The 24,302-nt window shown below is 37.9% G+C and overlaps 1 protein-coding gene across 1 annotated transcript in view; it reads right to left on the reverse strand.

Annotated features, from left to right (window-relative positions):
- The window catches only part of LOC147911246 (5'-3' exoribonuclease 2-like), a 117,391-nt gene that overhangs the window by 17,314 nt on the left and 75,775 nt on the right, over positions 1–24,302 (reverse strand). The window contains 13 exon segments of the mRNA XM_087428404.1: positions 3,106–3,213; positions 3,297–3,354; positions 3,452–3,585; positions 3,672–3,746; positions 4,977–5,134; positions 5,614–5,664; positions 5,774–5,846; positions 6,624–6,713; positions 6,790–6,848; positions 8,586–8,697; positions 10,633–10,684; positions 10,686–10,742; positions 10,825–10,952. Of these exon segments, the coding sequence (XP_087284530.1) occupies positions 3,106–3,213; positions 3,297–3,354; positions 3,452–3,585; positions 3,672–3,746; positions 4,977–5,134; positions 5,614–5,664; positions 5,774–5,846; positions 6,624–6,713; positions 6,790–6,848; positions 8,586–8,697; positions 10,633–10,684; positions 10,686–10,742; positions 10,825–10,952 (1,155 nt within the window).

A 24,302-nucleotide genomic window follows, 5' to 3' on the forward strand; every position in this document is an offset into this window, starting at 1 on the left:
TCCCCACTCAACATCTCCACTTGGGTGTACAAACTTCACATGCCCCAAATGGCATCCCCACCCCTAGCTTTGTGCCTCCCAGTCTTCTTTATCACAGCAGCTCAGACCATTTTTCAATTGCTCAGACAAAATGCTTGTGTGTCATTCTTAATAGCTTTCCTTCTCTCACCCCTAGCATTTAATTCACCAGCCAAATCTACTAGTTTTACCTTCAAAACATGTTCAGCATCCAATTACCTCTTATCAATCTCCACTGCCACCATGTTGGCTCCCTTGGATTATCGCAAAAGAGCCTAATTGGGCTCACTGTTTCTATCTTTGCCTCCATACAGTTAGTCTCAACAGGGCAGCTAGAGTGATCCTTTTATAATATGTGTCAGATCTTGTCACTTTTATACTCAAAACCCTCCACTGATGCAGAGTGAAAGCTAAAGATCTTATAATGACCTATAGGGTCCTACCAGATCTGGCCCTCCACCATCTTTCTGACCTCCTCTCCTACCCCTACTACTTTCCCTTTGCTTCCTCTGTGCCTGCCACACTGGCTCCTTGCTGTTCCGTGAACATCCTGGGGAAGCTCCTGCCCTAGAGCCTTTGCACTGGCTATTCCTTCTGTCTGAAACGCTCTTCCTGCAAACACCTGCATGATTACTCCCTCATATCCTTCAAAGTCATCTGTCAGTGAGGCCTTCTCTAGTCATCTTTTCTAGAACTGCAATGTCCTCACGTCCACCTTCCCAGATATTTCCTCATCTGCTTTTTCTTCACAGCACTTATCACTCTCTAACACATGACACACTTTACTCAGTTTCTGTGTTTATCATCCATCTCCCGCGGAAGAATATCAGCTCCATGAGGGCAGGGATTTTTGGCTGCTTTGTTCTTTTGTTTGTTGTTGTATCAGTAACACTCAGAATACTATTTGGCACACGGTAAACACTTAATAAATATATGCTGAATAAATGAAGAAGATTTGCAAGACAAAAGGCAAACATCAAAGCTCATAAAATAAAAAGCATCATATTTCTGACCTAACTGCTCAACTTTAATAATAAATATTGATGTATTCCTCTTTTACCATGCATTCTGCTGGTCAGTTAAATACCTATTTCTAAGGGTGGTAGTTACACATAAGCAAAATAGGTACACCTGGTTGGACTTTACTGATCTTTAATTTTTGTGTGCTATGAACTCCTTTGGAAGTCTGTCAAAAGCCGGAGACACACTTCCTGGGAAAATACACACACCTAGATACTATTATATTGAATTTCTCAGGGTTCATAAATTTCCCCGATGTCCAACCATGCTGACAAACATCATATGATGTCAGGGATACCAAAAACGATCCAAAGCTTTAAAATGCCCTCTCTGCCAGGCCAGCTGGAAACTTTATTACTCAAATCTGAAGCACTCTGGTATCTATCAAATCCCATACATCCCACTCTAATGGCAAATATCACCAATACTTAATAGTACAGAGTAACCTAAAACCACATAAAAGGACTGTTCTAACGTGAGGCTTTTACACCAAGTACTACACCGTATGTGTAGTTTTTTCTTAAGCATAAATGGCAGCAGGTCAGGTGGAGCCACCATAATTGTTGAAGGCTTAGTTAAAAATGGCTGTCCTGATAGACATTTGATATCCTAGACAAAGTCAGTTATGCTATTTAAATTTTACATGTGAAAAACTCTTGCCATCACAGAAGATTACCAAGTACCAAAGGCTTTAAAAAGAACACTTACAGTCTACTCACACTGTTATATAAAATGGTACCCAAGGTTCTAAAAAAGAGATCACTAGCTATAGCATACAAAGCTGAAGAAAATATAAAATCTTGTCAGATGCAATGACATGTTTTAATCTGTTAGGAGGTAATGAAGCAATGTAGCAATATTATTATGTTGCTATTTGCTCAAAATAGCCATATGACTTTTTATAAAATCAGTTTCTAAAAGGATTTCCTTCACTCTCTTTCTAAAAAGCGACTATCTGCTCATTTTACCCACTGCTTGCCTCCCTTGCCACTCTTGCACAATCACCCTGCAACCTACTCTGCCTCCAGGCTACTGCCCCTCCACCCCACTAACTCTTCAGGACCTCTGAGCCCCTGGCCATGGACTAGGGGCCTATCTCACTCTGACGCCTCCGGCAGCACCAGTGGCTTCTCATCTCTTCAGGGATTTCCTCCCACCTCTCTAGAACTGACTCCCCTTTCTCCTTAACATCCATGCTTCTTAAGGTTTCTGTTGGAGGCACTTGAACTCCATACAAAGCTCCAGGGATTTCAACTTCACACTCATGACGTGAAGTATTCTGCCAATGTTCTCAAATCTCCTTCCAAAAGACTTCTGCCCTGAGCTTTACACATATCCATCTAACTGCTTCACGGACTTTTCTCCTCTCAGGTGTCCTGTGACCCCTCCAACTCAGTATCTCCAAAATGAACCTCAATTTCTACCTTGTCCTCACCCCAACCTGCTCCACCCCCACTGCTTGCTGTCTCATGACCGGCCCAACCACACTCCCAACTGCCCAAGCCAGACTGGACTTCTCACCTAAGCACTCACTCCATCATATGTCATCAACTTCCAAGTGCTTTATTATTTTATTTCCTTCTTTCATGTTTAATTGCTTACTCAGAGCTGCAACCCTCTGCCTAGACTGATGCTATCTAACCCAGAGGCCCCTACACTCCACTACCAGAGTACAGAGTTCCTAGGTCTTCACCTGACTTTCACAGCATAAACATTTCCTATAAAACATGGCATCCACTAGTTCATTCCCAGCATTCTTCCAGTCTTGGAACCCTCATTTCACATCCTGTTGATCAGACACGTGTTTGGATTTTTATCTTAATCAGGATTATGAAGAGAGAAAAAAATTACAGTGCAATTCACACAGTGTGCAATACACAGTTCCACACAGCAAGCATCACAGCCTTTATAAAATAATCAAAGCACTGGCCACTCATGATTACATTGGCGTTTGACACACTACAATAATATAACAACGCACTCAAAGAGGTTAAAAGTACAATCACAGGATCATCACAGCCTATTAGAGACAGGAGCAATTTAGCTACTGCAATAGAAACACTTTACCTCATCATCCTTTCTCTTTTTAAAAATGCTATCCTCAACTTCACCAACTGCTAACATGATCATCTGTACTCTTTGCAGATTGACATAACCACTTCCTGTAAGGTAACCCTGTAAGTGATAAAATACATGTAAAATGATCTTCTTATAAAAGCAAATACTTCTGTTTTGAAATTATTCAAGAATGAACTCACCCCAGTTTTGTGAACCACATTTTTGTATATGTTAACCAAACGGTCAATTGTACCTTCCCTGCCACCAGGAAACAAACATTATGTATTAGGACCAGTACGCACTGTAAGCAAGAAGGCTGCAACAGTAGTTTAAAAACCCACACAAACACACATACCGAATCTCTAACGACGGCAGGTGAGGAAGGAAGTCATTTCCCACAAAGAAGCACATGAAGACCCAGTCATCAGTGCTCCTCTCGACATCAAATGTGAACGGTAGGCTGGCCATGGTGAGCTCTCTTTCCAAATACTACAACCAAAAAGGAATGCTGCCATTAAAGCTATGAAACGGCACTCTGCTTTAGAGGGCTGATTCTAGTGATTATTGCTCCATACCTCACGAAGAACATTAAGACGAAGGAAGATAAACTCTCCTTCTGCACAAGGAAGACTATCTGCAAGTTCATCGTGCTGCAACAAAAGGAGTAAAGATTAAACAAGTCTACTCTAAACCCTGTAATTTTTTGCCAGCCAAACGAACATTATAGCTTTTTTTAAAGCAAGATCCATTTTAATATTACAAGTACTAAATAAAAAAAGAACTCACCAAACCATTTTAAAAATAAAAATTACCCATAATCCCAATCATACCTAGACCAGGGATCGGCAAATGTCTTTTGCAAAGGGCGAGATAGTAAATACATATATTTTAGCCTGTGCGGGACACACAGGGTCTCAGTTGCATATTCTTTCATGTTTTATTTCGTTTTTACAACCTTTTAAAAATATAAAAACCAGGGCCAGTCCCCTGCATAGTGCTTAAGTTTGGCATGCTCCCCTTTAGCGGCCAGGGTTCGCAGGTTCAGATCCTAGGCGTAGACCTACACCACTAGTCAGCCGTGCTCTGGCGGCAACCCACATACAACATAGAGGAAGACTGGCACAGATGTTAGCTCGAGGCTAATCTTCCTTTAAAAATAAAAAATAAAAAAAAAAGTAAAAACCATTCTTAGCTCATAGGCCAAATCTAGAGGGCTGGAGTTTGCCAATCTCTGACGGATAGCCAACCAGTATTTTGATGTGTATGCCTCTAGACCCTTCTCTGTGAGCATACAGTATATTTCTTACCTGCTTTTTTCACTCACTATGTCTTTTAAAGAGGTACCATATTCTTAAAACAGATAGAAACCTCTTTAGAGACTGGATATAATCAAGTGAACCCAAAATCTGCAGAAACTAGGAGTAACTTAAAAGTATCAAGAAGTTTAAAGTATCAACAAGTTTAATATATTTGATTTGTAGTTCCTTTTAAGAATAACCATTTGAAACATTACTTGTACAAACAAATCATGTGCCATGGACATTATTACCTATGAGACTTAAGCCTCGTATACTTACAAGCTATGTTAGAAAAAGTGGAGAGTAGAAAGAATGAGTACATGCATTCTTTTGAATGTGTCTTTAAAGAGTTTTCAAAGACACATTTCTATGAGAGGGAACAGAGAAAGTAGGTAAAAAATCTAATCAAAAATAGTCTTCTCTGTATATTAAAAATGAAGCAACCTGAATATATTTAATGCTGTTCAATTATACACTTAAAAATAGTTAAAATGGTATATTTTGTATTATATATATTTTATCACAAAAAAAATAAAATAAAATTTTTAAAAAATGAGGCAACTACCATCTCAAATTTCTTACCTTTCCCTTCTTTTCTCTTGGCAAACCTTCACAGTCCTTAACTTCACGTCCAAACTGATTACAAAGAGCACATGGCTTGGGTTTGTTTGGTTTGAATTCTTCTCTAATAATGGTAAAGTTGGGTTCATGTGTAGCAAGGCCGAGCATAATGAGATCAGCTATCAATCACCAATGACAAAACACTGAACCGTGAGCACTTTCAGAAAATCCTTACCATAACCAAAGACATAAGACATTACCATAACACAAGACACCAACACAAAGAAAAGCCCAAAGGAGCACACAAACAGAGGCAGCAAAGCCAAAATGCCTAAAACTTCCTAGTAGTTCTCAGTCAACAAGATGTCCCCCAGATACATGGGCCTAGAGTGTAGACTACCACTCATGAGTCAACACTCGTCCATTTTAAAGGTATGTGCAGCCATATTAAAAGGTAGAAAAATGTAAAAAAAAAAATTAAAGATAGGTAAACATTAATCACAGATTAAATAACTCAGTACTAATTTCCTCTCAAACATAAAATCAGCAAGGCACTTTAGAATTTCCAGGCAATCATGAATAACTCATTACTATACACCAACTCATCAACTTGCTATGGTTTAATCCAAGAGACTCAAATTCCAAAGAAGAAACTTACCATCTGCTCCACATAAGCAATGATGAGTGTTTGGGTCATGGTTAGGCTGAGCTAAAGGAGGAGGAAACATATATTTATTATATTTATACCAGAGGAATATCACATTTAACCATTTTCTATATAATGGCTTGTCAATCAGATATTCATAAGTGATTTTTACCTCTTTGTCTTCTACTGTAATCCATAATTTTATGTTCTCCTTCACCAGGAGCACTAGCATCAGATAAAATAACCTATAAAAGACAGTTTTTAACACTTTCAGCTCATCTCCAATTTTCTAGGACAAAAATCAACAGAACTGAGTATCTTAAAATAAACTGGGATAATTCTATTAAGATGTTATTAATTGGAAATTTTTCTTAATAAGGTGTGTGTGTGTTAAACACCAAAACTATTTACTTACTGCATGGAATAGAAAATCAAATGTCTGGGTTAAACTTAGCCATTAGAAAAACCGACCAGTCACAAGTCTCTACCATTCTCACTGCTACCTAAGGATACAGCACTGAAGCATACAAGCCCTGGGAATAATCAATACAAGATACCCAGTAAATACAATTTACCATATCGAATAATAGGGAAATAAGCTTATGAACCTAAAATTACACAAAAGTTTGTTTAAATTTTACTTAAATACTTAGGAGAACACAGTTATTCTTTAAAGGCAGCCCCACAACTTTAATTTTGCTATATTTTGATTTCAAATAGAAATTTTCATTTAAAAATTACTTTCATACATAAATAGATATTTTTTAAATCATGAGTACCATTTTATGGCTTCATAGTGACGGTAAAAGGACAAAAAATTGGCATTGAGAGAAAATTCGACTGTCTAAAACTGGATCACGCAAGACATCCCATTTCTAATAACCCTGGCAGCTTCTCCTTTCCTCTGACAGTCAACTAGTATTTCACAGGGGGGAAAAAAGAAAAAAATACTACCAGTCATATCAAAGTATAGACTCAAATATCACCTTCATCTTTTTGAAGTACCAAAATGTGAAACTTACTGTCAAATTTTTCCACCCAGGATCATTATTTAAACGATCAGCTATGTAATAGCGAAGGCATTCAGCAAGACTGTCCATGAACTCGGTTCCCTAAAATGATAGAAGAAAATAAATTAAGCTATCATTTAAGAGTTAGCAATAGCCAGCAAAGTCTGAGACTACTTACTGGTGTAATACAGTTGCTGTCAAATCTTTCTTTTATTTCTTCTGGAGGAAGAAAGCCACCTAGAGAAAAAGAGGCAATGTTTTGTTATCCCCATAAAAAGTGAGGTAAACTACTCAATATTAAGCCCAAACAACAAACACAGTAAGCTCAAATACAAAAAAATGAGAAGTATTGTCACTTGAGGAACAATGTTCCCCTTTCTGGGAAGAAAATAAGATTCCTCTCCTCAAATTTAAATAAAGCTTTAACATAAGTGTCAAACAATATATAGTACACAAAAGATACTATATTGTTATATAAAAATATAAAAATTATGATGTTCTTCCTAAGGCCCTCTGCAGCAGACTACACACACGGGTTAGGGGTTCTAATTTGATACCAGTTCGTAAAATAAAGGTGCCTTAGAAAAACAAAATTAGGGCCAGCCTCGTGGCTTAGCGGTTAAGTGCGCGCGCTCCGCTACTGGCGGCCTGGGTTCAGATCCCGGGCATGCACCGCGGCACCGCTTCTCCGGCCATGCTGAGGCTGCGTCCCACGTACAGCAACTAGAAGGATGTGCATCTATGACATACAACTATCTACTGGGGCTCTGGTGGGAAAAAATAAATAAATAAAAATTATAAAAAAAAAGAAAAATTAAAATGCTGAATTTATCACAGCTTATGATAAGAAATAAATGATAAGAAATAAAAATATCAGCTTGAGAGATACAAAAACCCTATTTTTCCCTCTGTATCACTGATTAGCTTTTTCTCAAGACACAAACATATTTCATAACATGTTCAAGAAAAAAGACATCTTTAAAATCAAAGACAATCTGTTATAGATACAAACAGGTTTTAGAGTATTAGTATAAGCTACAGCTAAAAGTAACTATATACTCGCAAACTTCTAGCAAATTAAAATAACATAGAATGTATCATAATTGCAGCCTTGACCTGACTACACTATGGTATCTTTTTTCAACTTCCAAGTGTAATATCCTGAGCCAATAAACTGTGGCTTTCCTGGTCTATCACATTGCCCTATGTAACACAACACCAAACAAACCATTCTGCTACAAGCACATCCCACCTCACACACAGGTGTCCTGGGAAAGAACCAGTCAGAGGGGGCATGAAGACCTCTTGACCTTTCTCCTCTCTGAGCTTTAGCCAACTCCTACCTATGTACCCATCAGGAATTTCAAGGCTTTGAAGAATTGCAAAAATGGCCACATCCCACCCCTCCCCTCCTCAAAACTGAGAGAACCCTGGGTACCTCACTGCCTCGGTTCCTGCTACATCGATCTATAGTGACAATGTGTGTGACTTGGTGAAAGCCTGGAAATATGGATCACATCATCCCAGGCCTCCTCATATAGACCTCTGAGTTCTAAGAGGAAGCAACAGGCAAGCTACCAAGACTGATTTGAGGAAAATGTTTACAGAATGGTAGCTTTCTAATAGCCCCCATTAGAAAAAAAGAAGTAAGAAGCACTTAAAATATTTCTATTTTACAGATACATAAAAGTTAGCAGAAGAGCTGCACTTGTCCTGAGAGGGACTGACCATCTGCTCTCCCTACCAGAATTCCCTCCTTGTATTCCCAAGTTTCTCTTTTACTACAGAGTTTGGAAACAAATAGTGAAGAACTCCATTAACAACTTTTCCTCAACAGTGAACATAAATTTTCCTTGCATATTCTGGGATCCTAAGTAAATTAAAACCTTATCTATTTGTAAGAAAAAGTGGCCGCCCCTCCCCCTTCTGCATACATCTTATAAAAAGTCCACCTTCAAGATTCACTTTCTTTACCTTTTGCCAGTATTTCTTCCCTGACTCGCTGCTTCTCTACTGCTGCTTCCATTCCTTCCTTTGATGCTCTGAACCTCCTCGAACGCTGCTGGTTCATTTTAGCACGTGGTGCCTGAAAAACATGTATTTCACATTCACATAATATTATTCAAAATATTTGCAACTAAATCTGCACATTATTTTGAATCAGTTGTTGTTATAAAACTAGTACACTAAAATGGAAAAGGTAAGTAATATGTCTAATAATCCTTTCACCACAGACAGGAGATCCTGAGGACTTAAATTTGGACCAAGAACCTAAAAGCTGAGCTCAGTGAGTGACATATCAAATGGACAAACATCCTATGAAGCCACAGCACTTAACAGTGCAGGCCCCACGACCTAATGCCAATTCCACTGGGTTATGGTGCTTCAAAGCACCCAAGAAGAAAGCTCACTTGACTCAAAGACTCAGCCAGCAGACAATGACTACAGAACCAGGATCAGGAAGAGCTTCCTTCTGTCCTTGCCTAAGAGGAAGGATGGTCTCCAAATGAGATCCACAATGCCCTATAAAAGCAAAAAAAACTACTTGATCTGTAGGACCCCAAGGCACTTCCATTTTGTACTTCCCACAATAAGCTTCATAATCACCACTCTGTCTCTACAAGCACAGCAGGAGACAGGGAACAAGGTTTTTACCAAAAGTACTTTTAAATCATTCTAACCAAGTGAAATTTAAATCACTGGATAACCCTGAATGAAGTGAACTGGACTGTAAGATTCTGAAGTTACTGAACTGAGTTTTGGGGTTGGAAGGGACTCTGAAGTATCCTGTCTACAAAAAATAAGTTCTTTTATATTCTCTTTTAAACAGTTCCCTTTTCTGTAAAATGAGACCACCTAATCTAATTCTTTCAAGCACCAAGTTCTATGATCTACATTTATATTTTAACAAAAAAACATGTTACAGACATGAGCACGTACACAACGCACACAAATATGTACATATTTTATACTTGATCTAGCAGTAAGGGCATACTGCAGTAAAGTTAAAAATTTCCTTCAAGAAACTTAGCTAATGTGAATTGGAATATGCTCCAAATAAGACATATTCCTGTTCCCTTTATTCTTTACTCCACTTTTAACTACAACTTAACAAGTTATCAGGTAGCTAAGATTTTTCTTTGAGTAAAGAGAACCTCACAGAAAAGTTAATCTCCTTGGACCCAAAGTTTTCTGGATTTTCAAAATCATTCCATTAGCTACTACAATTGCTAAATCTAAAAGAAAAAGAGAATCTATTTGCATATGGATAAATAAATTTAGGCTTATGATTTACCTTAATTTTCCTTGAACCCTGGTATATAGTTTGCTAATCAATTATAACCTAAGCTACTTGACATTATTATCATAGGTCAGTAAGTTATTCCCCTCTTAAGGTCCTGTGATGACTAATCACCGCCTATAGGATAAAATCCAAACTCCTGAGTATGGCAGGTGAGGCCTTCTTCAAGTCATCACTCTACTTCCCTTTCCAGTCTAAAACTCCTACAGTTGCCCAAATATGTTAGTGTGATCACAGGCATGGAGAGTGTGTTTACCTGCCACATTTGAGAAGTCCATGAGGTCCTCCCTCCCCATATCTGTCCCATCCATCCCCTTCCGCTGCCCACCAATCTCCAAGAAATGGGACAAAAGTCACCTCCTCTCTATCTTCCAACTCTCTTAGTAGCACTGACACCTTCTTCCCTCAACATGCTGCATGTGTTATCTAGTGCCTATAAAGTCCATAAATAACTAACCTCACTCATTTATCTAAGTCTCTGTCCCTTTACTGGGAAGCCCTTCAAAAGCAAGGGCAGTCACCAACATCCCCAGCATTTCACAGTACTTGGTACAAAACAGGCATAAAAAGTGTTTGAATGCATGACTGAAGGATGAGGCTTGCTTTCTCAAATTTACCACACTCAATATTTTTCTTTATTTAGCTGACTTTCATTCTAGACACTGGGAACACAGCAAAAACAAAAATGGAGGACTCTAAGTTAATTATTTTAGCACTTACCACTCCACCTATTGCCATGTAGAGAAGTCGTCTTGGTCTTACTATATTGAAGTCTGTCAATGTATTCCAAAATTGCAACCATCATTTCATCTTCGTTTTTTGGTGCTGGTCTATAATGATAAGCAAACGATGTAATATAATATAGTACTCCTCTGTAACTGGTGATGTCAGTGACAAAAACAGGTTACGTACTTGTCTTCAGGATGAGTACAGGGATGGATGAGTCCATTCATATCCAAATACAGATTACCAAACTCCACGTCATTTGGATTAGGTTTACTGGCATCAACAGGAATCTTTACACCATTGCATTCTTTTGGCTATGAGGAAATGAGAATTAATAGTAGTTTGATTGTTCAAGTCTGAAATTGATATAACCTAGGCTCAGTAAATACCTGTGTTTCATTTCTGAATTGGAAATAAAACACTTTAAGCAATCTTTAAATTATAAGTTATCTTATTCCTTAAAGCAAACTGAAGTAGACATTTCATTTGTAGAAAGTAGACAGTTTCCAACACAAGTTAATCTTCTCTATGTGGGGGATAGTTATCAAATTTCCAAATCATTCAGTTGTCCAAGCGAGAGACCAGGGGAGTCACCTTAGAATTCTTTTCCCTTACCACCCATTCCAATAAGTCCTGTCAATTTAACATGAAAAACGCTAACCACATCAGGGCATCATCTCTCATCTACAAGACTGGAACGGTCTTCGTGTGGACTGCCCACCTCTAGACTCTCCTATCTCCAGCCTGCCCTCTATGCTGCCAGAGTTTTTTTTCTAAAATACAAATGTGGCTGCATTTTAATCTTGCCTGATTCTCCCAATGATTCCCATAGCGGGTGTAAACCAATGAGCCTGGACCCATCCTAGTCTCCTGTCCCACAACGATATTGTTCAGGTCCACCCCATCTCGTCTAAGTTCCTGGAAAACGCTCTCATCTCTCAATGTCTTTGCACACTGCTTCCTCTCTATCAACACCCACTTCCTGAAATCTTAGTAATTTTCCAGGGTCAGACTCAGATCAAATGTCGTTCATTTTATAACGCTTTGTACACATCTCCTAAGAAATTAACTGCTCTTCCTTCTGCATTTCCACAGAATTTTGCTTATTCACTTGTAGCACTTCCATGGTTTTATAATTAATTTGTCATTCTAACCCAGCTACACTGTGCATTCTTCAAAAGGTAAGGACTGTGCCTTACTCACTCCTGGAGGCACTCAATTATACTTTTGTGATAAACATTACCTTTGTCTTTTTCTCCCAGAGCTTCAGCAGATGATAAGAATATGAGATAGGTTTTTACTGTTACTAATAGTAAAAGTCACTTAAAAAATAATAGTTCCCCAACACATGCAAAGCATCATTTGTAACAGCAAAAAACTGTGAACAATTTAAAAGCCCACTATGTACATGCTATATCATGGATGAACCTCAAAAACATTCTAAGTGAAAGCCAGTCATGAAAGACCACAAAAGATTCCATTTATATGATCCAGAATAAACAAACCTATAGAGACAGAAATAGATTAGCTTTAATCTGAGGGTAGAGGAAGGGGAAGGGAGATAGGAAGTAATCACAAGTGGGTACAACATTTCTTTTGGGAGTGATGTAAATGTCCTAAAATTAGATAATAGTGATTGTTGTACAACTCTGTATATATACTAAAAACCACTGAATTGTACGCTTTAAATGGGTGAACTTTATGGTATATAAATTATATCTCAATAAAGCTATTAAAAATAGATAAATAAACGGTCAACTTAATTAGGAAAAAAAGAGCCCAAAGAATAGATTAATAAACTGTGATATGTCCATATAGTAGAATATCAAATAGAAGTGAGATTCAAAGAAATAGAGCTGGATGGTCACAAATATATTGCTAAGACAAAAAAGCAAGCTGCAGAAGAATACATACAGTATACCACTTATCCAGTTATCAAACAGACAAAACAATATTAGGTATTGTTCAGGGATGAATACATATGCAATGAAAGCAAAATTAGAAAAGCAAAGGAATGATAAACACCAATTTCAGGACAGTGGTTATCTTTGAGAGAGAGGAAAGGACGGAGATTGAGCTTGAGTTTGGATTTATACTTGGAAAAAAAGGAAATCAAAAGAGATTTAAGGGCAGAATAGGGAAGAAGCTATCAGACAGTGTTCCATACCTCCGTGCTATGAATCAGGAAAGAGGGGTTCAATCAGAAGCAGTGAATGGGATAACTGGTAAGGAAAGCAGGAGGTCAATTTTTGGGGGGTCTATTGAAAAAGATAACCTGATGACCCCCAAACATAACAAAACAAATTCTATGAAGGCAGGAGGCTCTCTGCCTATCCAACTAACCTCTACACTCCAAAGTTCACATTTTCCTCTCTCCTGCACTAAATAGACACCACACTCAGGAGAATCCAGACCCACTTTCTTTATGCTCCCCAGGAAGCCAGACAGTTAGTATTTTAGACTTGTTGGCCATATGATCTTAGTTGCAACAACTCATATCTGCCTTTGTAGAGTGAAAGCAACCATAAAGAATACAGACATGAATGGGTATGGCTGTGTTTCAGTAAAACTTTATTTACAAAAACTGTACACTGGCTTGCTAACCTCGGCCTTAGTGCCTAGCACACCACTAGACATATTGTAGCTCTTCAACGGATGTTGCCTATAGCTACATGAGAATTTCTACTTCCACTATCTAGAAAGTATAGCACGGGGAAGGGTGCATGGGGAGGTCCTAACCTTGACAAAAGAGCTCCAGGCATTCCCAATAAGAAAACTGAACATACTTTCCTCTCAGGAGTTACTGTAGATATAGTCAACACATTAATTACGTAAACTTAGAGTTTCTTTCTTCAAGAGAAGATTTTGATGCTCACCAAAGGAACTCACTCCTCAAGAGCCTTGCCAAACACAAGCCAACGTGTCTCCTGCTGCATTAAAGAGATCTTCAATCAAAGGGCAGCTAAAAGGAGAGCCACTCTGAACCCTAAAAACAATTCATTTCAAAGAACTTTTCAATATCTCTTGGATTTACCAGATGATAAACTGAGCACACACTGCAGCCTTCCCTTTTTACTCCAAGACCACATGAAAGACTAAAAACAAACAAATAATCACAACTGCATAACTGTACTAGAATACCAGAAGAACCCTCTGCGGCTGAGAAACCATGAGGGATGCCTGAAATGTGGAAAACTAGATCTGACAAGATGGAGCACACAGCCTAAAACATGCAGAGAGGAGTTCGGCAGCCAAGCAGTGGGAGAACACAAGAAGGCTCCAGGCCCAGAGAGGAGGCTCAAGGGATAGTCTCTGGATGATCCATCACCACCAGCAGCAGGAAGAGCCAGGTGGGTCAACCCCTGCACTCTCCTCTCACCCCCTCAGGTCCCACGTGCACCAGGCAGCTTGAGACAGGCATTCCCAGAAAACACGGGTGCTTGAGCAGGAAAAGCAGTGCAGTACTCTGGCTCACGAGCAGTTCCCCAGAGGAACAGGGAGCACATCTACCCAGAGGGCTGGCAGTCAAGCTGTTCCGCCAAGCAGGAATCCCACTTCTCTTCCACTTCACAGAAAAAGAAAGGGATCTATTTATCCCTAATAGGCAGTTGGGAAATTATCCTATTTGTACACAAAGATGCCAAGGAATCAAGATAAAGAAGATATTTAAGGGCCGGCCCCATGGCTCAGCGGTTAAGTGCGCGCACTCCACTACCTGCGGCCGGGGTTCGGATCACGGGCGCGCCCCGCCGCACCGCTTCTCCGGCCATGCTGAGGCCACGTCCCACATACAGCAACTAGAAGGATGTACAACTATGACATACAACTATCTACTGGGGCTTTGGGGGGAAAAAAAAAAGGAGGATTGACAATAGATGTTAGCTCAGAGCCGGTCTTCCTCAGCAAAAAAAGAGGAGGATTAGCACGGATGTTAGCTCAGGGCTGATCTTCCTCACAAAAAAATAAATAAATAAAACTGTTTAAAAAAAAAAGAAGATATTTAAAGAATTAAAGATGGTACAAACATGCAAATAGTGAGTCTGTATAAAAATACACTCCACAGGTTTTGAAATAAACCCCCAAAATGAATTTCACACCAACTTACTCTTCCAATCTTATAATAAGGCTTTCTGGCTCCTCAAATGTAAAGCTGAAACCACTACTGTTAGTGATAGCTAAGTGTATGCATTTTTGTGTAAACCTGCACAGTATTTAACAGCAGCATTAGAAAATCATGAATCATGCCTGAGGTTCCACTGTAACATTGAGTTCTCACTATTGGAAGTCAGATGCCAAACTACAGCATTTGGTTTTAGATTTCCCTTAAAGCAGCTTGGAACACAAGAACTGCAAAACATGGGTGATATTTTGGGGAGAAATGGTCAAAAGGCTAATGAAAATTTCAAATTGCAGTATTTTGGTTAAAAATTCAGGCCATAAATTCCGATACAGTTGCCAAATAGAAAATTTTAACATTTTTAGTGATTAGTATTTTTTCAAGTAGTATGTATCTTAGGTCCTTTTTATACTGTGTTAGTCAACAAGGACTATTAATTATCACTAACATTTACAAAGCACTTAAAATGTGATAGGCACTGTTCTAAGGGATTCTACTCATGGATTATTCCCCTCTCTCCTCACAAGAACCCTGTGAGGTACAGAGTAGCCCACTTATAAATGAGAACACAAATGCTTAGAGGGGTTAAGTGGCTTCTCCAAAGTCACACTACTGCCAAGGGACCCAGCAGTCTGAATCAGAGCTGGGATCTTAACCAGTATGTTAGACTGATTGATTATAATTTCACTAGATTCAACATGAATTTATTGAACATTTATAATGTGCATCAAGGACTACAGCCAGTGCTACAGAGGACACAAAACATGTAAAACGTGTGAAATTGATCCTCGCTCTCTAAGACACAAGATAACACTGGAGAGATCAACTTCCAGCATGACAGCGTGAGTAGCTCTGCTCACCTGCTTCTCGGGGAAACTAGTGAATTTTTTTTTAAAATAACACCATTTAAAGCCCTTGGAAACAGTCCTAGAGGAAGACAGCAACTGAGTCACAAAAACCTAAGAAAATTCAGCACTGACAATACAACAGAGCATGGAAAAGTTTCAACCTAAAGACACTCTCAAGAACAGTGCAAGTTGTGGTGAAAAGCAAGTGGGAAGAGAATCCTGGATCTAATGAAGATACAGCCCAGACTATAGGCCAGCTAGTTTGTAGGAGAGAACCAGGGAATAAGACAGCTGGGAAGAGCCCTCTTGGGGTTCGTACAAGTACCAAACATTAACCTCAGAAACTAATCTCCGGCAGGAGCCACTATTTGACTGGATTAGTCTGTAGAGGAATTCATGCCCCAGGGTGCTGCTGAAAACAACACAGCAATGGGCCACAATTAGTGGAGGTTAACTGCTGGGTGTAATGAGGGCAAGAGTGGGAGAGAGTCCTACCTGTACCTGTCATCCTAGGGTGGCTTTGGGCAGGCCCCAAACTGCACCACCCAGAGAAGCAATATCAGAGGTCTAACACAGTGAGGAAGAAATACATCTCACTAAAATAATCCAGCTGGTATATAAACAAACAACAGTAACAAGCCCTGAAAGAGTCTGGGGGTGGGGGGCCAATACCCAGAGTTGCTACAATATGTTATCTAAAATGTCCTATTTATAGCAAAAAACTACCAGGCATGGAGAAAAACAGAAAAGTATGACCCATACACTGGGTAAAAGGCAGGCAACAGAAACTGCCTGTGAGAGCATCCAGATGTTAGATTTAACAGAACAGAGTTTAAAGCAGCTATTATAAGTATGTTCATACAACTAAAGAGATGTACGTTAAAGAAGTAAAAGAAGTTATGATGACAATTTATATCAAATAGAGAATATCAACAAAGATAAAAGTTACAAAAAAGAACCAAATGGAAATTCTGGAGTTGAAAACTACAATAACTGAAATCAAAAATTCAACTAGAGGGGCTTGACAGTACATTTGAATTGGCGAAAGAACTAGCAAACTTAGATACATTAATAGAATTTATGCAAGCTGAAGAGCAGAGAAAAATAAGAATGAAGAAAAATAAACAGAGCCTGAGAGAAATATGGGACCAATTAACTGCACGAACATACACAGAACTGGAGTACTGAAAGGAGAGGACAGAAAGGACCAGAAAAAATATTCAAGGAAAGAATAACCCCAAACTTCCCAAATTTATTAAAAAACAATAACTTATACATGCAGGAAGCTCTAAGAACTCCAAGTAAGATAAACACAGAGAGACCCACAAACAGACACATCAGAGTAAAAAATGCTGAAGGTAAAAGACAAGGAGAAAAATGTTTAAAAGAATCAAGAGGAAAAATGATGAGTCACTTACAAGGAAACCCAATAAGACTGACAGCTGGCTTCCAGGAGAAACAATGGAGGCCAGAAGGCAGTGGGATAGCACATAGAAAGTGCTGAAGGAAAAAACTGTTAACCAAGAATTCTATATTCAGGAAAGGTACTGTTCAAAAATGAAGAAAAAATAAAGACTTTGCCAGATAAACAAAAATTGAGAGAATTCATTGCTAGTAGACCTGATTTACAAGAAATACTAAAGAAAGTTCTTCAGGCTGAAAACAAGTGACCCCAGTAAAGGTAATTATACATATTTTTTATCCTTTCTATTCTTAACTGATTTAAAAACCAATTGTATAAAATAATATCACACAACGTATCATGGCTTAAAACGCACAATTTAATATAAGTGTAATATATTTCCTAGTAACAGCCCAAAAGGAGGTGGATGGAAGCAAAGTTGCAATGAGCTAAGGAAATGACTGCGGATGGTAAAATGATAATTATAACAATGCAATGTTGAGTTTGTAACATTAACAGATATAATACATATAACAACAATACCAAAAAAAAAAGGGAAAATGGGAATCAAGCTACATAGCAGTAAAGGTTCTACATATTACCGAAATTAAGCTAGTACAAATCTAAAGCTGATAAGACGTGTAAACCCTAGAGCAATTACTTAAAAAAATTAAAAAAAAAAAAACTAAAAGATCACTAATGAAATTAAAATGCTACATTAGAAAATACATATAGAAAACAAAAACTAAAATGGCAGATGTAAATCCAACTCTATCAGTAACATTAAATGTGAATAGATTGAACAATCAAAAGGGAAAGATTGTTAGATTGGATTTAAAAAAAACATGATCCAACTATATGTTGTCTACAGGAGACACACGAGAGTCACAGAGACAAAAACACTGAAAGTAAATGGATGGGGAAAAATATCATGCAAACAGCAACCACAAGAAAGCTGGAGTGGCTGCACTAACATCAGACAACACAGACTTTAAAACAAGAATACCAGAGAGAGTGACATTTTATAATGATGAAACGGTCAATAGTTCAAGACATAACAATTAAAAACATATATGCATCTATTAACGGAGCATTGAAATACATGAAACTTTTAATGGAAATGAAAACAGACAATTCAACAATAGTTGGAGACTTCAATACCCCACTTTCAATAATGTATAGAACAATTAGACAGAAGATCAACACGGAAATAGACGACTTGAACAACACTACAAACCAACCAGATCTAACAGACTTCTACAGAGCACTCCATCCAACAACAGAATATACATTCTCAAGTACATAGGGAACATTCTCCAGAACAGATCAAATGTTGGGCTATAGAACAAACCCCAATAAATTTAAAAGCATAAAAATAATACAAAGTATGTTCTCCAACCATAATAAAATAAAATTAGAAATCAATAGTAGGAATAAATTTGGCAAATTCATAAATATGTGGGAATTAAACAACACACTCATGAATAACCAATGAGTCGAAGAAGAAATCTAAAGGGAAATCAGAAAACGCTGGTTCTTTGAAGAGATCAACACAATTGACAAACCTCTGTCCAGTCTGACCAAGAAAAAGAGAGAAGATTCAAATTACTTGAATCAAAAACAAGAGAGAAAACAACACTAAGATATCACCTCACGCCCGTTAGAATGGCTATAATCACCAAGCCAAAAAACAACAAACACTGGAGAGGATGTGGAGAAACAGGAACCCTCATACACAGCTGGTGGGAATGCAAACTGGTGCAGCCTCTATGGAAAACGGTATGGAGATTCCTCAAAGAATTAAAAATAGAGATGCCCTATGATCCAGCTATCCCACTACTGGGAATCTATCCAACGAACCTGAAATCAACAATCCCAAGGGCCTTATGCACCCCTATGTTCACTGCAGCATTATTCACCATAGCCAAGAAGTGGAAGCAACCTAAGTGTCCCTCGACTGATGACTGGATCAAGAAAATGTGGTATATATATACAATGGAATACTACTCAGCCATAAAAAAAGACAACATCGTCCCATTTGCAACAACATGGATGGGCCTGGAGGGTATTATGTTAAATGAAGTAAGCCAGAAAGAGAAAGACAAACACTGTATGATCTCACTCATATGTGGAATATAAACCAACACATGGACAGAGAAAACTGTATTGTGGTTACCAGGGGCAATGAGGGTGGGGGGTGGGCACAAGGGGTGAAGGGAGACATATATATGGTGATGGACCAACAAAAACGTACAACCCAAAATTTCACAATGTTAAAAACTATTAAAACATCAATTAAAAAAAAAGACAAAACTGGAGGGGGAAAAAAAAAAAGAGAGGACAAGATTACCAGCCTTACAGAAACAAAAAGGATTATAAACAAATACTATGAATAACAGTACACAAATTAGATAACTTAGATGAAATACACAAATTACTAGAAAAACACAAACTACAAAAATGACTCAAGATAATCTGAATAAACCTATAATAAGTGAAGAGATTGAATCAGTAATCCACAAACTATGCACAAAGAAAAGCCCAGGCCTAAATGGTTTCACCGCTGAAATCTACCAAACACTCAAGGAAGAATTAACACCAATTCTTCCAAAAAAAAAAAAAAAAAAAAAGAAGAGGAAGAAACGCTTTCCAACACATTTTATGGGACTAATATTACCCCGATACCAAAGTCAGACAAAAATGTCACAAGAAAGCAAAACTACAGGGGCCAGCCTGGTGGCGTAGAGATTAAGTTTGCACGCTCCACTGTGGCGGCCCAGGGTTCACAGGTTTGGATCCCGGGTATGGACTGATGTACCGCTTGTCAAGCCATGCTATGGCGGTGTCCCATATGAAAAAAAATAAATAGAGGAAGATGGGCACGGATGTTACCCCAGGGCCAATCTTAAGGAGAGGAAGATTGGCAACGGATGTTAGCTCAGGGCTAATCTTCCTCACCAAAAAAAAAGAAAGAAAGAAAGAAAGAAAACAAAACTACAGACTAATATCTCTTACGAACATGGATGTAAAAGTCCTCAACAAAATACTAGCAAACTGAATCTAGCAATATATAAAAAGAATTATACACCATGACCAAGTGGGATTTATCCTAGGGATGCAAAGTTGGTTTAACATCCAAAAATAATTAATGTAATACATCATACAAATAGAATGGAAAACAAAAAATCACAAGACCATCTCAGCAGATGTAGGAAAAAGCATTTGACAAAATCCAACACGCTTTCATGATTTAAAAAAAAACTCAATAAACTAGGAACAGAAGGGAAGTTCCTCAATATAAAGGGCATCTACAAAAAATCTCCAGTTAACATCATACTTAATGGTGACATACTGGATGGTTTCCCTTTAAGATTAGGAACAAGACAAAGATTTCCACTCTTGCCATTTCTATTCTAAATTGTAGCGGAGGTTCTAACCAGGGCAATTAGGCAAGAAAAAGAAATAAAAGGCATCTATATCGGAAAGGAGGAGGTAAAACTATCTCTATTTGCATGAAGTGATCCTGTATATAGAAAATCCTAAGGAGTCTACCAAAAAACTATTAGAAGTAATAAATGAGTTCAGCAAGGTTGCAGGATACAAGATCAATATACAAAACCCAACTGAATTTCTATACATTTGCATTGAAAAACCCAAAAGTAAAATTAAGAAAACAATTCCATTCACAATAGTATCCAAAACCAGGAATAAATTAACCAAAGAAATGCAAAACTTATACTCTGAAGTTGATTCTAAATTCATACGGAATTCTAAGGCAACAAGCTACAACTAACAAAACAATTCTGAAAAAGAAGAATAAATAGTGTAAGACTCATACTTCCCAATTGCAGAAGTTACTACAAAGCAACAGTTGTCAAGACAGTGTGGTACTGCTACAAGGACAAACATACAGATCAATGGAACAGAACTGAAAGACCAGAAATAAACCTATACACCTATGGTCAACTGATTTTTCACAAGGGTGCCAATGGTGCTGTGACAATTGAATAGCTATATGCAAAAGAATGAAGTTAGACCCTAACCTTATCCCATAAGCAAAAGTTTACTCAAAATGGAATCATACACTTAAATTGAAGACCTAAAACTATAAAACACTTAGAAGAACACACAGGCATAAATCTTCATGACCTTGTATTTGGCAATGGACTCTTAGATCTGACACCAAAAGCAGAAGCAACTAAATAAATGAATAAATAAGTTAAACTTCACCATCAAAATTAAGAACTTTTATGCTTCAAAAGACACTATCAAGAAGGTGGAAAGACAATCTAGAATGGGAAAAAATATCTGCAAATCATATATCTAATAAGGACCTTGTCTTCGGAACACATATTAAAAAGCTCTTGGGGCCAGCCCAGTGGTGTAGTGGCTAAGTTCGCGCGCTCCACTTTGGCGGCCCAGGGTTCATGGGTTCTGATCCCAGGCACAGACCAAAGTACCGCGTATCAAGTCATGCTGTGGCTGCGTCCGTATAAAGTAGAGGAAGACGGGCACGGATGTTAGCCCAGGGCCAATCTTCCTCAGCAAGAAGAGAAGGATTGGCAACAGAAGTTAGCTCAGGGCTGATCTTCCCCACCTCCTCCCCCAAAACAACTTCTTACAATTCAGTAATAAAAAGACAACCCAATTTAAAAATAGGCAAAGAATCTGAACAGATATTTCTCCAAAGAAGATATACAAATGGCCAATAAGCACATGAAAAGATGCTCAGTATCATTAGTCGTAAGGGAAACGCAAATCAAAACCACAATAAGATACCACTTCATACCCACTAGAATGGCTAAAATCAACAAGTTAGAAAACAAGTGTTAGTGAGAATGTGGAGAAACTGGAACCCTCAAACACTGCCGCAGGAATGTAAAATGTTGCAGCCACTTGGGAAAATAGTCTGGCAGTTTCTCAAATAATTAAACATAGAGCTACCATGTAACCCAGCAATTCTACTCCTAGGTATATATCCAACAAATGGAAACGTGTCCACACAGAAACTTGTACATGAATGTAACAGCATCACTCATAATAGTCAAAAGGTGGAAACAACCCAAAGGTCCACTGACACACAAACAGATAAACAACATGTGGTATATCCACACAATGAAACATTATTTTGTCATAAAGAAGAATGAGATACTGACATATGCTACAACATAAATGTACCTTGAAAATATAATGCTAAGTGAAAGAAGCCAGCCAAAAAAAAAAAAACCATATACTATATGATTCTATTCATAGGAAAGTCAGAATAGGGAAATCTATAGAGACAAAAAGTAGCTTAGTGGTTGCTTAGGGATGGGGCAAACAGGGTCAGGGGATAAAGGGATGGTAGCTGAAGGGTTCAGGCTTCTTTTTGAGGTGATGAAAATATTCTAAAATTTACTGTGGTGATGGTTACACACATCTGTGAATATATTAAAAAAAAACCACTGAATTATAAACTTTAAATGGGTGAATTGTATGGTATGTGAATCATATCTCAATAAAGCTGCCTAAAAAATGTAGTAGCCAGCTCCAAAAAAAAACATCATAGTGAAGAAAGCAGAATGTAGGGTCAGGGAGCAACATCGCTTTTGTTCATTATTAATCCTTCCTGCCCTTAAAGCCATGCCTGCATGTTTGCAAAAAAAAAAAAAAAAGGACTAAATGAAGTAGACGAGTGACAGGAAAAAAGCAGGGTAGGAAACCTGGATTTCACCACATGAAAAGAGCACAATTCTACACTATGCAATGTCACCAAAAATTAGACATAAAAATATCCTCACTTATACCTGGACATACAAACTACTAAAAACTAACTTACCAAATAAATTTCTGAAACATCAAATGAGTCTGTGTTAAGGCATTGTTTGAAGAACTTAACTTGTATTAATTGATTTAACCCACACAACCACCCTATGTGGTACATATATAGCTGATCTTCATTATTTACAAGTTCCATATTTGTGAATTCACCTACTCACTAAAATTTTTTTGGAATCCCAAATCAGTATTTGCAGCATTCTCATGGTCATTCGCAAACATGAGCAGAGCAGTGAAAAATATCAGTCTATCAACACACACGTTCCAGTTGAGGTCAAACAAGGTGACACTCTGCCTTATTTCAGCTCTCATACAGAAATGACCAGAGGATAGAGATGGTAGGGAGCAGTGTGGTGTAATGCAAGAAGCTCCAGTTCTTTCGAGTTTAGGAGAGTTTAAGTCATTTTCCCAAGATCAGAAAGCTAATGAATGGAGGACTGTATGAGCCAAGGACACAAAGTGAAGAAATTGATGGTTGAATGAATTAATTGTTAAAGGGCTAAAAAAAGAGATAAAACGAGATCATAAAAAATACTTAAACCAAAAGAAGAAGAAATGGAGAACGGAAACAAAAAACAGATGAGACAGAAAACAAACAGTAAGATGACAGATTTAAATCTAACCATATCAATAATCACATTCAACGTAAATGTTCTAAATGCCCCAATTACAAGGCAGAGATTGTGAAAACAGTGTGGCAGTTCCTCAAAAAGGTCAACATGGAATTACCATATGATGTAGCAATTCCACTCATAGGTATATACCCAAAGAAATGAAAGCAGGAATCACTCACAGGTATACACCCAAAGCATTGATGTGGCATACAGATACTTGTCCACCAATGATCACAGCAGCATTATTCACAATAGCCAAAAGGTAAAAATAACCCAAGTGTCCAAACAAAATGTGATAAACACATACAATGGGATATTAGTCAACCTTAAAGATGAATGAAACTCTGATATATGCTAAACATGGATGAAACTAGAAAACATGCTAAGTGAAATAAGCCAGACACAAAATGCCAAATACCATATGATTCCACTCATCTTAGGTACCTAGAATAGGCAAATTCATAAGACAGAAGGTAGGGGAGAAGGGAGAACGGGGAATTATTGTGTAATGGGTATAGAGTTTCTGTTTAGGATGATGAAAAAGTTACAGAAATGAAGAGTCACAATGGTTTCACAATATTGTAAATGTACTTAATGTCACTGAATTCTAAACCTTATAATGGTTAAAATGGCAATTTTTATGTTGCGTATATTTTGCCACAATAAAAAAAAAGGGCAGAGATCATCAAACTATAAAAAAGCAAGACCCAAGTGTATGTTGCCTACAAAAACAAACACTTTAAATATAAAGACACAAACAGGCTAAAAGTAAAAGGATGCAAATATACCATGCTAACACTAGTCAAAAGATCTGGCTACATTAATATTGGACAAAGTAGACTTCAGAGCAAAGAATATTACCAGGG

The sequence above is a fragment of the Ceratotherium simum genome, unplaced genomic scaffold (assembly GCF_057802395.1).
Source record: "Ceratotherium simum simum isolate JZ-2026a unplaced genomic scaffold, ASM5780239v1 HiC_scaffold_45, whole genome shotgun sequence".
Lineage (NCBI taxonomy): Eukaryota > Metazoa > Chordata > Mammalia > Perissodactyla > Rhinocerotidae > Ceratotherium > Ceratotherium simum.